Source organism: Mesoplodon densirostris, chromosome 19 (assembly GCF_025265405.1).
Source record: "Mesoplodon densirostris isolate mMesDen1 chromosome 19, mMesDen1 primary haplotype, whole genome shotgun sequence".
Lineage (NCBI taxonomy): Eukaryota > Metazoa > Chordata > Mammalia > Artiodactyla > Ziphiidae > Mesoplodon > Mesoplodon densirostris.
Window position 1 is genome coordinate 53062743 of NC_082679.1, and position 12728 is coordinate 53075470.

Sequence of the window (12728 nt, forward strand, 5' to 3'; positions counted from 1 at the left end):
ACATTTCAATCACAAAACCACACAGAACAAAAATAGGAAGAAAAATCAACACTTGAAAATGCTTGCTAGAATTATTTTAGAAAAACAATGTTTTTATATAATCTCAACCAGCAGTCCATGCATATATGTCTGTATTCTATGCATAACATTTACATATGCATATGTCCAAAAAAGAGCAGGATAAAATAAACTCTTAACAATGCATGTCGCTGAAAAAAGAGCGATTTCTTATTCTTTATGTTTTTCCCTATTTTCCAAATCGAGTATTCTTTACTTTTATATCAGAGAAAAATAGTTACCTAATTGCTCAAAAAGAACACCAGAGATCTACTATACTGATAGGGAATGACTGCTAAGATATTTTAAGTGAAAAAGGCAAGGTGCAATATACCAAGTATATAGTATCCAACCACCAAAGTTAAGAAAGCGGTGAGGGGAAATTACTCATCTGTTTGCACTGCATGGAAGCTCTCTACAAGGAGAGGCAGGACACTGCTGCTTCTGGTCAAGCTGGCAGTGGGACTGGGTGGGCTCAGAGGTGGGAAAGAGACTTTTCATCCTCTTGAATGGTGATGATTACGAAAAAAAGGCAGTTGAATGTAAAGTGACTCATTTGTACATATATTCGTGGCATATTAATGAATTACCACAATCAACTCAGAAAAACTGCCCAGAAAGCACTCACGTCTAAAAGAGAGTAAAGTGCCCCAAACAAGTGTTGTCTATTTATGATGTTTCCATATTAAGTCTTTTATCCCATGGATACATTTTGAGGTCTCAACACCTATACACTTTTCCTCCCGCCTCAGCTCTTCCTGTTCTCATGCAGGCTCCCTGCTCAGGAAGCTGAGGGCAGAGTGGAGTGCGCACAGGTACAATACCTTGTCTAACTTCACCCGAGACTCTCGTCCGCATTCCAGGGGTGTGGTGAGGGTGTTTAAATCCTGACCCCAGAAGGCAAAAAACTTTTCAATCCGGAGACTACGAAGAGCATAATACCCAGCATTGCGGATTCCATATTTCTGTCCAACACTCATCACTTCGTTGTATACGTGCAGGGCATACTAGAGGGAGAGATAAAAGGTCAGTGACCAGCAGACCTTCAGAATTAAACACGGAATCTGTCTGGCAGTGCCTGATGGCTGACACTGTTACCTGGACAAGGGAGAAGGTTGTTTACAATCCTCAGGAACCAAAAAGTGCTGCAGCCCAGGCTTAAGCTCCATGAAAGCAGTACCCTTATCTTTTTACTTCTCTAAAATGTCTAGGATCTCAGTATAGCACTTATTAAATAATAACTCACAGAAGCTCTCTTCTGTAAACGACCAGTCTCATAACTGCCTCTCCAAAAGCCATGCATCCTCCACTGGCTTTGTTCTCTTGCGCCAGTTCCCTGAACTTGGTCCTTCCCTCATGCACTGGCCTATGCTGCGAAACTGGTGTTACACATAACGAGACATGCATGCACAACTCTGATTTGTCACACGGATTATGGCATATCTTAAGAGACCTAGAGTGGGTCACAGAGGACCCCAAAAATCAGAGCTCTCCTACCCATGTCCCACAATATCCAGTCTCTCATGTTTTGTTCTTGGTTCCAGACACGTTTAAGTATCACATAACTTAAACGAACAAAAGTTTTCCAAATTGAAAGCAAATAATCAAATACTGTTAAGTCTAAAAGCCCAACAACAAACTACACTGTTTACTTTAAAAACTGTAAAACAGAAAACAAGACACAGAGGAATGAGGAAGACAGATACTGTATAATCTCACTTATATATATGGGATCTTAAAAAAAAAAAACTATTAAACAACAACAAAACCAAAATAGCAACAAAACTCACAGACCAAGAGATCAATTTGTGGTTACAGGTGGGGATTGGAGGAAGGTGGTCAAAAGGTACAAACTTCCAGTTACAAGGTAAGTACTAGGGACGAAATGCACACCATGATGACTAGGTGGCGCTGCTGTGTGACACGTGAGAATTAAGAGTAAATCCTGAGAGTTCTCATCACAAGGAAAAAAAATTTTTTTTTCTTTTTATTGTGTCTATATGAGATGATGGGTGCTAGTAACTAAACTTATTGTGGTAATCATTTCACAGTCTATGTAAGTCAATCCATTATCCTGTCCACCTTAATCTTATACAATGATGTATGTAAATTATATCTCAATAAAATGGGGGGGGGTGAAGACAAAAACAAAAATCTGCTTCATTGGTATCGCAATTCTTTATCCTGGCAGTGTATGTTGCTCTATAAACTGCACTACTGCAGCCGAACAGGCATTGACTAAACAGACCGCTGTGATCAAGACAACTTTAGATGTGGAAAAGGGAGTCTGAGCTATTGGGTACAACACAGCCTGTGGTATGTGTGTAAGTAAGTGAAACACTGCAAATAGCAAAGGTGGGTGGAGGAGACCATTGGAGACTGGCTGGGAAACGAGAGTAAGAATGAGCTGTATCTCGGGCGGGTTCAGTGTCTCAAGCTGAATGCTCCGTACTTGAATTAAGACGACAAAGGAGGAAAGATTTAAAGCAGGTGAGAGTCTTGGGCTAGAGAAGAGCAAAGCAAAAAGTGGGTTCCCACTACTTACTCATTTTCTCACTAGATGCCAGGGATTGAGTGTGAACAAACCAATCTGCTATCTGCCACCAGGCTTTGGAAGGCAGCTCCTCAGAGACAAGTATAAGCTTCTTGAGGACAAAAGCCAGCTTGAAAAGAACCCAAGCAGTGCACAAATTACCTCTTGGACTCACAGAAAACCATAAAAATGGGACCAGCCCAGGAAAATGGGGTAGAAAACAGGGCTTCTCCCTCCTGACGGGCTTGGCTGATTAATGACCCAGGAGCAGGTGGTAACACCTGAATGACCATATGGCACTTCAGTACAGGCAAAACGTATTAGCTGCGTGCATATCAACTCTTCTCAAATCATGAATAATCCCTTCACCTTAATATTGTTATAATACTTCTGAGTGCGGAAAAGCAGATAAAATTTCATGGGCTGGTAAATCCGTGCTTCATTTAATAATTAAAAGGAAACCTAACACCATGAGTAGTATGACTAATGTCAAGAACATGACGAGGTTGAAGGTCACTGCTACTTGTCACAACTGGACAAGGGAAAGAAAATGCAGGAATAAAAATTGTTAAGAAACAAAAACTATTATTGTTTGTGTATGGTAAGACTGAACCCTGGAAATTCCAGAGAATCAACTAAAAAACAGCTATAAACAGTAAGATAGTTTAGGAGGGAAATAGGTTAAAGCATTAATATACAGGGAAAAAAGCTTTCGTAAATCAGAAGACACCGGAATAAAGACACCCTTCCCATTCACAACAGCAACACCACCAAAATATTATAAATTTAAGAAATGTACACCATCTACATGAAGAAAACTTCAAAACACCTCTGAAGGTCACCAAAAAAAAAAACCCCACATAAAGAAAGGTATATTTTGATTGTAAGATTCAACGCATGTAAGAATGTCAATTCTTCCTTATTTACAAACGTAACACAATCCAAAAACTCAGGGTGTTTTTGTTTTAACTAGATGATTATAAAAGTTTATAAGGAAAAATAAGGAAACAGGAATTATTCTTTTCCAGAGTTTTCCAAGCTATGAGGGAGGATAAGCATTACCAAGTATTAAAATACACAATAAAGACTCAGTAATTAAAACAATGTGATACTGGATACACAAATAGAATAAAAGTCCAGAAATAAATCTAAATATATATAGAAACTTAGTATGTGATAAAGGTAGAATCTCACATCAACTGGTCATCCATGTTAGAAAAAATAGTTTGGTCCATAGCTCATAAAGTGTACCAAGAGACAGTGCAAAAGGTTGGAGCATTTAAATATGAAAAAACAAAACACACAAACCCATAAATAGCAACAACACAAACTATAAAAGCACCAGAAGTGGAAAAAATTTTTAACTCTGGAGTGGGGAAGCCCCTTCTATGTATTAAACTCTAGAAGCCACTAAAGATTCATCAATTCACCTACAAAAAAGTTTTTTTGCAACATATGAAACATTTCCATAATAAAAAGTAAAATTTAGAAAACCCTTCTGGGACTTCCCTGGTGGCAGAGTGGTTAAGAGTTCACCTGCCAGGGGACACGGGTTCCATCCCTGGTCCGGGAAGATCCCACATGCCACAGAGCAACTAAGACCGTGTGCCACAACTACTGAGCCCACATGCCACAACTACTGAAGCCTACGCGCCTAGAGCCTGTACTCCGCAACAAGAGAAGCCACCACAATGAGAAGCCCAGGCACCGCAATGAAGAGTAGCCCCTGCTCGCCACAACTAGAGAAAGCCTGCGCCCAACCACAAAGACCCAACGCAGCCAAAAAAGAAAAAAAAAAAAAAATATATATATATATATATATATATATAAAAACCTTTCTACGTGGCAAAAATCCAAATCAAGACAAATGACAAACTGGAAAAAAAATTTACAACTTAATAGTAAGGATTGGCTGGCTGATTCAGAGAATGCCTAGAAATTGGGGAAAAAGACCAATAATTCAATACAAAAATGGACAAAAGATATTGCCAGGACATTCATTCATGCAACATTTACTAAGCGTTTTCGATGTGCCAAGTATTTCTCTAACTGCTGGGGACATAGAAGTTAAACAAATATCCCTGCCTTGAGCAAACCTACATTTAAACGGGTAATGTGATGAACAAGATGAAGAAAATATAAATTCTATGAGACAGTGGTAAGCATTCTTGAGAAAAATAAAACAGGGAAGGAGGCCAGGGAGGAGGGGGCCGGAGGCTGCAACTTTAAATAAGGTCTCTTCAAGAAGGTGAGGTGGGACTTCCCTGGTGGCGCAGTAGTTAAGAATCCGCCTGCCAATGCAGGGGACACGGGTTCGAGCCCTGGTCCAGGAAGATCCCACATGCCGTGGAGCAACTAAGCCCGTGCACAACTACTAAGCCTGCGCTCTAGAGCCTGTGAGCCACAACTGCCGAGCCCCCGTGCCACAACTACTGAAGCCTGCACGCCTAGAGCCCGTGCTCTGCAACAAGAGAAGCCACCACAATGAGAAGCCCGCGCACCACAACGAAGAGTAGTCCCTGCTCGCCACAACTAGAGAAAGCCCGTGCGCAACAACAAAGACCCAATGCAGCCAAAAATAAAAAACTAAAAAAAAAAAAAAAAAAAAAAGGTGAGGTGTGGGGACCTCCCTGGTGGTCCAGTGGTTAAGACTCTGTGCTTCCACTGCAGGGGACGTGGGTTCAATCCCTGGTTGGGGAACTAGGATCCCACAGGCATGCGGCGTGGCCAAAAAAATTTTTTTTTAATTAAAAAGAAAAAAAAAGGTGAGGTGTGAATAAGACCTGAAGCAGGTGTGGCTGTGAGCTTGGGAGGCTCTACATGGGGGAGGGATATGCCAAAGAAAGGGGAAGGGCAAGTGGAAAGGCCCTGGGGCAGAAGCATGTCCAGCAAGGAGTGAGAGGCAAGAAGACAGGGCGAGATGAGGAGCAGCAGTGTGGAGAAGGGTCGGCAGAGCTGTGTGGGCCCTGCAGATGGGCTTTTACTCGGAGTGAGATGGGTTTTGAAAAGTAGCTTTTTGATCTCTTGCATGAAACTGCACCCATCAGCCCAAAGTCTGACAACTCTGTGTGCTGGTACAAGCAATAAAGAAAAAGACACTCTTGTACACTGCAGAATTTTTTATAACAGCAAAGGACTAGAAACCCTATAAATGTCTATTAGTACTGAACTGGTTAAATAAATTACGATTCAACTACATAATGGCATACTGTATCATTTTCATTAAAAAATAAAGAAAAGGGCCTCCCTGGTGGCGCAGTGGTTGAGAGTCCGCCTGCCGATGCAGGGGATACGGGTTCGTGCCCCGGTCTGGGAGGATCCCATATGCCGCGGAGCGGCTGGGCCCGTGAGCCATGGCCGCTGGGCCTGCGCATCCGGAGCCTGTGCTCCGCAACGGGAGAGGCCACAACAGTGAGAGGCCCGCGTACGGCAAAAAAAAAAAAAAAGAAAAAAAGAAAAAGGAAGCTCTTTCTCTTTAGGTACTGGCAGGGAAAAATCTCTACGTTGCTAAGTAAAAAAAATCAAGATGAAGAACAGCAGTAAGCCTCCATTTGTGTTTCTAAAACAGAGGGTTATGAATACGTCTTTGAACTTGCTTCCATATGCACAAAAATCTCTGACATGATATAAACTAACAATTATATCACTGGTGGTGGTTGGTGAGAACTAGTCGGGTGGCACTGAATACTTTTTAGACCATGTAAATATATTACCTACACAAAAAAAGTACATAACTTAGCTAAAAATGTTAAAATCTCTTTAACGCAGCCTACCTCAGTGACCAAGGCCCGGTCAGACATGGCGCTCTAACCCTGCCAGCACCCATCCTCTCGTGGTTCTCACCTCTATAGGAATGTAAAGCATGAATCCTGGCTCTCCCGTGTGAGTCATGCTCATCACCCGGATCCCATTTGCGTAGCCCACACTCATCTCCTGTGGAAACAAAGGGAGAAGGTCATCGTGGAAACTCGTTAGGGGAAGTGGGCCCCTCCATGTTTGTTAGAAGAATGAATGCCTGAGGCAACCCCTCTCATTAGCTCTGTACCCTGTGTTGGACGCTAATGGAGCTACATGTGAATGAAAATTTCTCCCTCAAGACAGTCTGTTTCCAGGCGTTGGGGTCATTAGGAACAGAGCACAGCCTATCCAACGCCTCTTCTCATGAACAGCCCCAGTTCAGGAGTGCCAGCCAAGCTACTGGAGGGAAGTGGAGGCAAAGGCTTTGACAAGCATGAAATACTTCTTTTTACAAAGTCGTGCTGAAGATTTGTTTTAGTCAGAGACGCCGGGAGCAATGAAGACCAGGCAAATGTGTTCTCTGGCGGACCTGGCAGACAAGTCCTGGGTACCTGCCCCACAGAAGATGATGCTGGATGACCAAAGAACACCGTTCACCTGCTACCCTGGGGGAAGAGACTGGGCTTCTCATGTTCAAAACGTGTTTCCGGCAGCTCAGTTACCCAAAAGGGGCCCCTGACTCAATCACCGTTCCTGCAATGGGAAGTGGTAAGCCCCAGATGGCCCTAAAGCAGACTGTTTCCACGAGGAGTAGGCATGGCATAGAATGCTGTAGGCGCACGCATGTGGGTTACTTCTTCAAGGAGCAAAGAATGTACTGTGACAGGGTCTGCTGCCAGCTAACAGAGTTTCCTGTTGCTTTAACTGTGCCATGGAGAAAAAGGAGAGCTGTAAAATCACTTAAGAGGTGGATCCTAACTTCGGTTTGAACTTCAAAGAGCATCCCATCAGTAACTGTCCCAAAGCTGCTTGTTACAGGCTGCCAAAACATGTCTGTCTGGACCTCTCTAATCAGCCGCTTCCCAGAGAGTGTGTTCAGTTATCATTCCTTTTATTCAGTTACAATTTGTTTCACTCAGCTCTAGCTGCCAAGTATAAGAAAGAAAATTTATAAGAAAGAAAATTAAGTAAGCTGTTTAGGGATTCACCTAAACCATTTCTTACCTGAAGGTGCCACATACACAGAAGTTACTTTGTGTATGGAAAAGAGGAAGCACTGCATGGAGAGAAGGGACCTGACCCTGACTGGCATTTTTTGGCATCCGCGTCATAATACTGTAACTTAAAATTTTAATCCACCTCTACACAAATCAATAAATATATAGAACTGATATTCAGAGAAATTAGGTCTTCAAAGATATCAATGTTTATTAAACAAGAAGAACATGAAGATTGAAAAATAAAGAAATGGATTTACTCAGTCATTCTGTTTGCTTAATAAAAGTCAGAACACGCTTTGTGGGTATTAACACCATAGTGAGAACATGTAATTACTGTCTCTATAAAAGAAATATTCCCTGCTTATTTAAAAACTAGAACTTTACTAGTACCCACCTTGCAAAACAGACTTGGGAAATGGTCTGGAGTCATAGGGGCGTAGGACAACTCAGACAGCACATCCACAGCTCGAGGACCAATCAGATTGAGGGCTAAACGGGAAAGAACAAGAGATGTCTGGCCGCTCCAGGTGAGGAGCTGAACCAATGGGAAAGGGCTGCTCTGGACTTGCTCACCTATGGCCAGGTCTGGGTGGCAAGACCATGAAAACGTCCATTTGCTTAGGCAATCCTAGGGTGGACCTCGATTCTGGCAAATACACTTCTCCTGACAGGGCTGCTAAATGCTGCTACTGACTCCTGGCATCTGACAGCCTGGCTAGTGTGTTGCCTCTTCCTGGGTACAAAGGAAGACAAAACTCCACAGCCTCCTTTGCGACTAGATTGGGATCATGAGGCCGGGGGATAGGAGCCCACTCCCGGGGCTGGCCAAAAACCCCCTGCACAATCCCTGTTCCCTGGGACTTCCCTGATAGTCCAGTGGCTAAGACTCCACGCTCCCAATGCAGGGGGCCCGGGTTCGATCCCTGGTCGGAGAACTAGATCCCACATGCCGCAACTAAAGATCCCGTGTGCTGCAATGAAAATCCTGCGTGCCTCAACTAAGATCCGGCACAGCCAAATAAATAAATAAATATTTAAAAACAAGACAAAACAAAAACAATTCCCATTCCCCTCCTCTTCCCAATGTGGCTACATGATGGAAAAAGCCCCAAACCCAAATCAGTACCAGGAGAGCCCTGAGGAGAGCTGCCCACCCAGCCTGGATTCTGTCACATTTACGACAGCACCTAAGCTAATTACACATCAAATACCCTTAAATGGACTAGAAAATAGGCTTGCTTCAATAAGCTTCTATAGTTTTCTAATCTGGTAGCAAGAAGGTAATCATATTTGCTACCACGATGAACTGAGGATGAGGGCCTGGTGGAGGTGAACGGGCCAGGGTCCACTGAGGGTAGGGAGGGGTTAAAGCTGGAATCAGGTGGCAGAAGAGGAGGGGTTGCTCCCTGAGAAGACTGCTGAGGGAGAGATAATACGGAAATTAAGTTATCTATCCTTAAAAAGTATTTACTCATTAAAGAAAAAATAAAAACTAAGGGGAAATTTTGAAGAAAATAATACTTAGGTAATAAATATAAAAATACTTTAATAATGAGTCACTCATTCATTCAACAAATATTTGCACTCTGATATGCTGGCTGTAGGGGATACAGCAGTAAACAAAACACAAAGAAACTGAAGCACTAACTCACTCACACTTCACTTATAAAAACATGGGGAAGCATTAGAGATCAATTTTCTATGACCAGGATCCTCTTCCAAGATTCTAATTCTGACACTCATTTTTGAATATCAGATATAGAGAAGGCAAGTGGAGAAGACAGATCTGGATCAACTTCGATCAGCTGGCTTTTCCTCGCTCAGCTGACTGCAGAGGGCCCCCTTACCAGTGTATTTCCAGGTGACGTCCTCCAGAATCAGGTTGCTGTCTTCTGGCATGTATTTCTTAAGCCAGGCCCAACAGTGGACCTGTTGGTCGGTTGGAGAAATCATGAAGAAACTGAAAGTGAGACCCAAAAGTAATCAAAACCAGGCAGCAGGAAAATGATCAGGAAGCAGTAAGTTCTCAGCTAGTTTCAAAGCAACGAACAGAATACTGGTGAATGATCTCTTAGCTTTTAGGGAAGGCCAACAGCACATACTTCTAGGATATACCACATAATGACAAAACAGAAGATTCTGGCTTTCTGCTAGTGCCAAGAAATCATACAGACCTACTAACACAAGATAAGGCATTTTTCCTCAGTAGAGTAACTAATTTTTCCACACCAAGTTTAATCTGGTGGGTTTCTTTTTCTTTTTTTTTTTTTTCCTCCTGGTGCTTTGTGTGTGTGTGTGTGTGTGTGTGTGCTGGGCTGCTGATGAACTGGCCGTGACTTAACGACATGTTTTGTTGTCCTCAGTGTTACTAGTTTCCTGGAGAGGTGAGCTGAGCGCTCGGCTGCGCACAGCCATTAGGTGGAGGGAGCGGAGTGGCAGCCGGCTCACCTGCGCTTGCTCAGCCGCGCTATGCTGCAGTCATTTTCGTACCCTCCACCCTCGTTGAGCATGCCGGTATGCACGATGTGGCCCACGGGCACGTCAAGGTCATTGGAGAAGAGGTATTGGAGAATTTCTAATGCCTGATCCCCGGTGGACTGTAGGGTTAGGGAACGAAGCAGAGAGAACCAACATGAGAACCTCTGGCCGGTAACGCGGCCTGACAAGCAAAGTCACTTGCGGAGAAAATTCAATTAGCCGGTACTCGACTCGTGCAACAGTATCTGCAGATTTGCTCCACTGCAACGAGCTCCAGAGAAGGCTAGCTATTGAGTCTAGTGTCAAATGAGCCTCTGCAAGCAGAAAAAGAACCAGAAACAAAGAGCTAAAAATTCCAAAAAATGTTATAATACAGGTGAAACACTAAAATATATCAGAGTTCTTAGTCTGCTTTGAAGTGACAGATGAAAACCAAGAGGCACTCAATAAATATGCAAGTTTCCAAATCTGTTCTTGTGGTTCCCACATACTTACTGTTATTTCAAACTTTGTGAAAGAGGACATGTCAATGGCACACACGGCCTCCTTACAGCACTTGACTTCGGACTCCACAATCTCAAACCAGTCCGGCTTGTAAAAAGTCTTGCTCCGCTCCAAGGCCAACAGGTCTACAGGACAGAGAGAACCAAAGGAAGACAGAAAAGCAGGGGACTTGTACTGGTGAGTCTCCTTGACAGATTAGTAGAGTATAATAGGTTTTTATTATTTATTCTCCTAGGAAGACAAACTAGCTATACACATTTATAAACAAGGTTTACTATTCTTCAGACAAAAAAACCCCCAAAACCAAAAATGAGAACGTGCCTCCTTACCCTTGTCTGGTGGCACAAAGTACTTTGGCCTCTCAAATCCATGTTTCTCCATCCACCTGGCTCCTTGTGCATCCAGCCGGTCATACAGAGGAGACGTGCGTAACTGCCTTCCCGTCTGGAAGTCCCAACGGGGAACCTTCAGGTCGTACAGCAGAGCTAGGAGAGAGAAGAGCAGTCTATGAAAGCCCGAGGCACAGAGCTGAGCACCAATATCCATGGGCCTCTGGAGTTGCTCCTATTCAAAAAAGCATACTTTCAGGCTGCTGTAACCTAATTTGCCAAACAGTACCCAGTGTGACACGAATGTTCCAGAAGAAAGGATCACATTGCAAGAGCTGGTAACGCCCCTCCACAGACTTATATAGCTGTGAGTCACATAACAACTCTAGATCTTTGTTTATAATTACTGTTCCAAATTAGTAGGTAGAAACAATGGGAGAAAGGTCAGAGTTCTAAACCTTGTTAAGCTCCCAGCAGAGATGAAGGTTATGTCTACACGGGACACAGGTGGTTACAAAGTGTGAAAAAATGGCACCTGATTCTTTCCAGTGCCCGTGTTGTTGGAGTCTCAGACCTGTTACACACTTTTCCTAATATTTAGCCATTTCTGAAGCAAAAGGGCACACAGCATACCTTGATTTGGTGGTTCTGAAATCTGACAGGTTGCAAAGTATTGTCCCAGTGACATTATTTACATTACAAAGGGAGGGTCAGAATTCATTTCTCCTAATGTCCAATCTGCAACAGTGAGTAAGTAAAATATCCAGAAAGAGTGTGATCTCTAGTCTCTTGCAGAGAGAAGACCGGACTTCACACCAGGCCAAACAAGAGGTACATCAGCATCGGGGGAGACTGGGAGATGACAGAGAAGGAAACCAAGCTGGCGTCCTTATACTGTGACAGTCTCCTCTGGGCTTGAGGTTCTACTTTCCCTTTCCCCATTTTCTATCATGCCTGCAACTTCCATCTCATGAGAATCAGAGGCGGCCACCAAAAGTACCATATCATCAAGAAGAAGCTCCAGCTCATTTACGATTTGCACAGCTTCCGAAGTAACGATAGATGTAGAAACCTAGACTCTTAACAGTTCAACACTGTAACCAAAATATTCACTAAAGAACCTTAGCAGTTACACATACTGCTTCCAGGTCCTTTAACTCCCATGGATATGAATTCTCTGCCACAGACCAAAAGTGAGCACACAGGTGTGAAAGGTCATCCAAAGGCCTCATTGCTAATGGAACCTCTAGCTACTAAACCAGCAGTCCATCCTTAAACAAGAATGCTGGTCACAGCCAATGCAGAATCTTAGTCCTGAACTATTCCCCAAATAGATATATTTTGTCAAGTCTGAAAATAGTTCCTTGGTATAGAAAAATGAAATTACAATCTGATTTGGTTCAATTCCTGATTCAAAAGCTATCTCTAAAGGGCACACTGGAAAATAAAGCCAAGACAAAGTAGTAACAAGTTAAAAGCGTCCAATCCTTCAAAGTCAGAGAGAAACAAAAACAAGGAGAAAGAGCAGGAATGTATGTCTGGTATTTACATGAGAAATGGTTTCCTATCTTGCTAGCAAAGGATGGGTTAATGACGAGAGTCACTCAAAGGAGCCTGAAGCTTTGAGACTAACTCGGCAAATTCTCTGCCTTGGAAAGCAAACCATGATCTCAAAGACCAAGTGGGGAGTGAGAGCATTCATTCTGACATAGCAAAGTGGAAAGGAAGCAATGCTGGGAATGTTCGAGAAGCTGCTGCCAGGAGTCTGACAGGAATCACCACCTGTACATCCCAGTCCACTTTCCTGGTCCCCGAGGTAACTAAGATACGATACACTAAAGAAAATGTTCCATAAATGTCACGTGGACA

The 12728-nt window shown here is 43.1% G+C and overlaps 1 protein-coding gene across 1 annotated transcript in view; it reads right to left on the reverse strand.

Moving 5' to 3' along the window:
• The window catches only part of LOC132479780 (pyruvate dehydrogenase phosphatase regulatory subunit, mitochondrial), a 39680-nt gene that overhangs the window by 4986 nt on the left and 21966 nt on the right, over positions 1-12728 (reverse strand). Inside the window, exons 11-17 of the mRNA XM_060083337.1 lie at positions 10860-11015; positions 10522-10655; positions 9997-10145; positions 9396-9508; positions 7943-8037; positions 6434-6523; positions 882-1064 (exon numbers count right to left, since the gene is read on the reverse strand). Coding sequence (XP_059939320.1) covers positions 882-1064; positions 6434-6523; positions 7943-8037; positions 9396-9508; positions 9997-10145; positions 10522-10655; positions 10860-11015 — 920 coding nt within the window. The remainder of the gene's footprint in view (positions 1-881; positions 1065-6433; positions 6524-7942; positions 8038-9395; positions 9509-9996; positions 10146-10521; positions 10656-10859; positions 11016-12728) is intronic.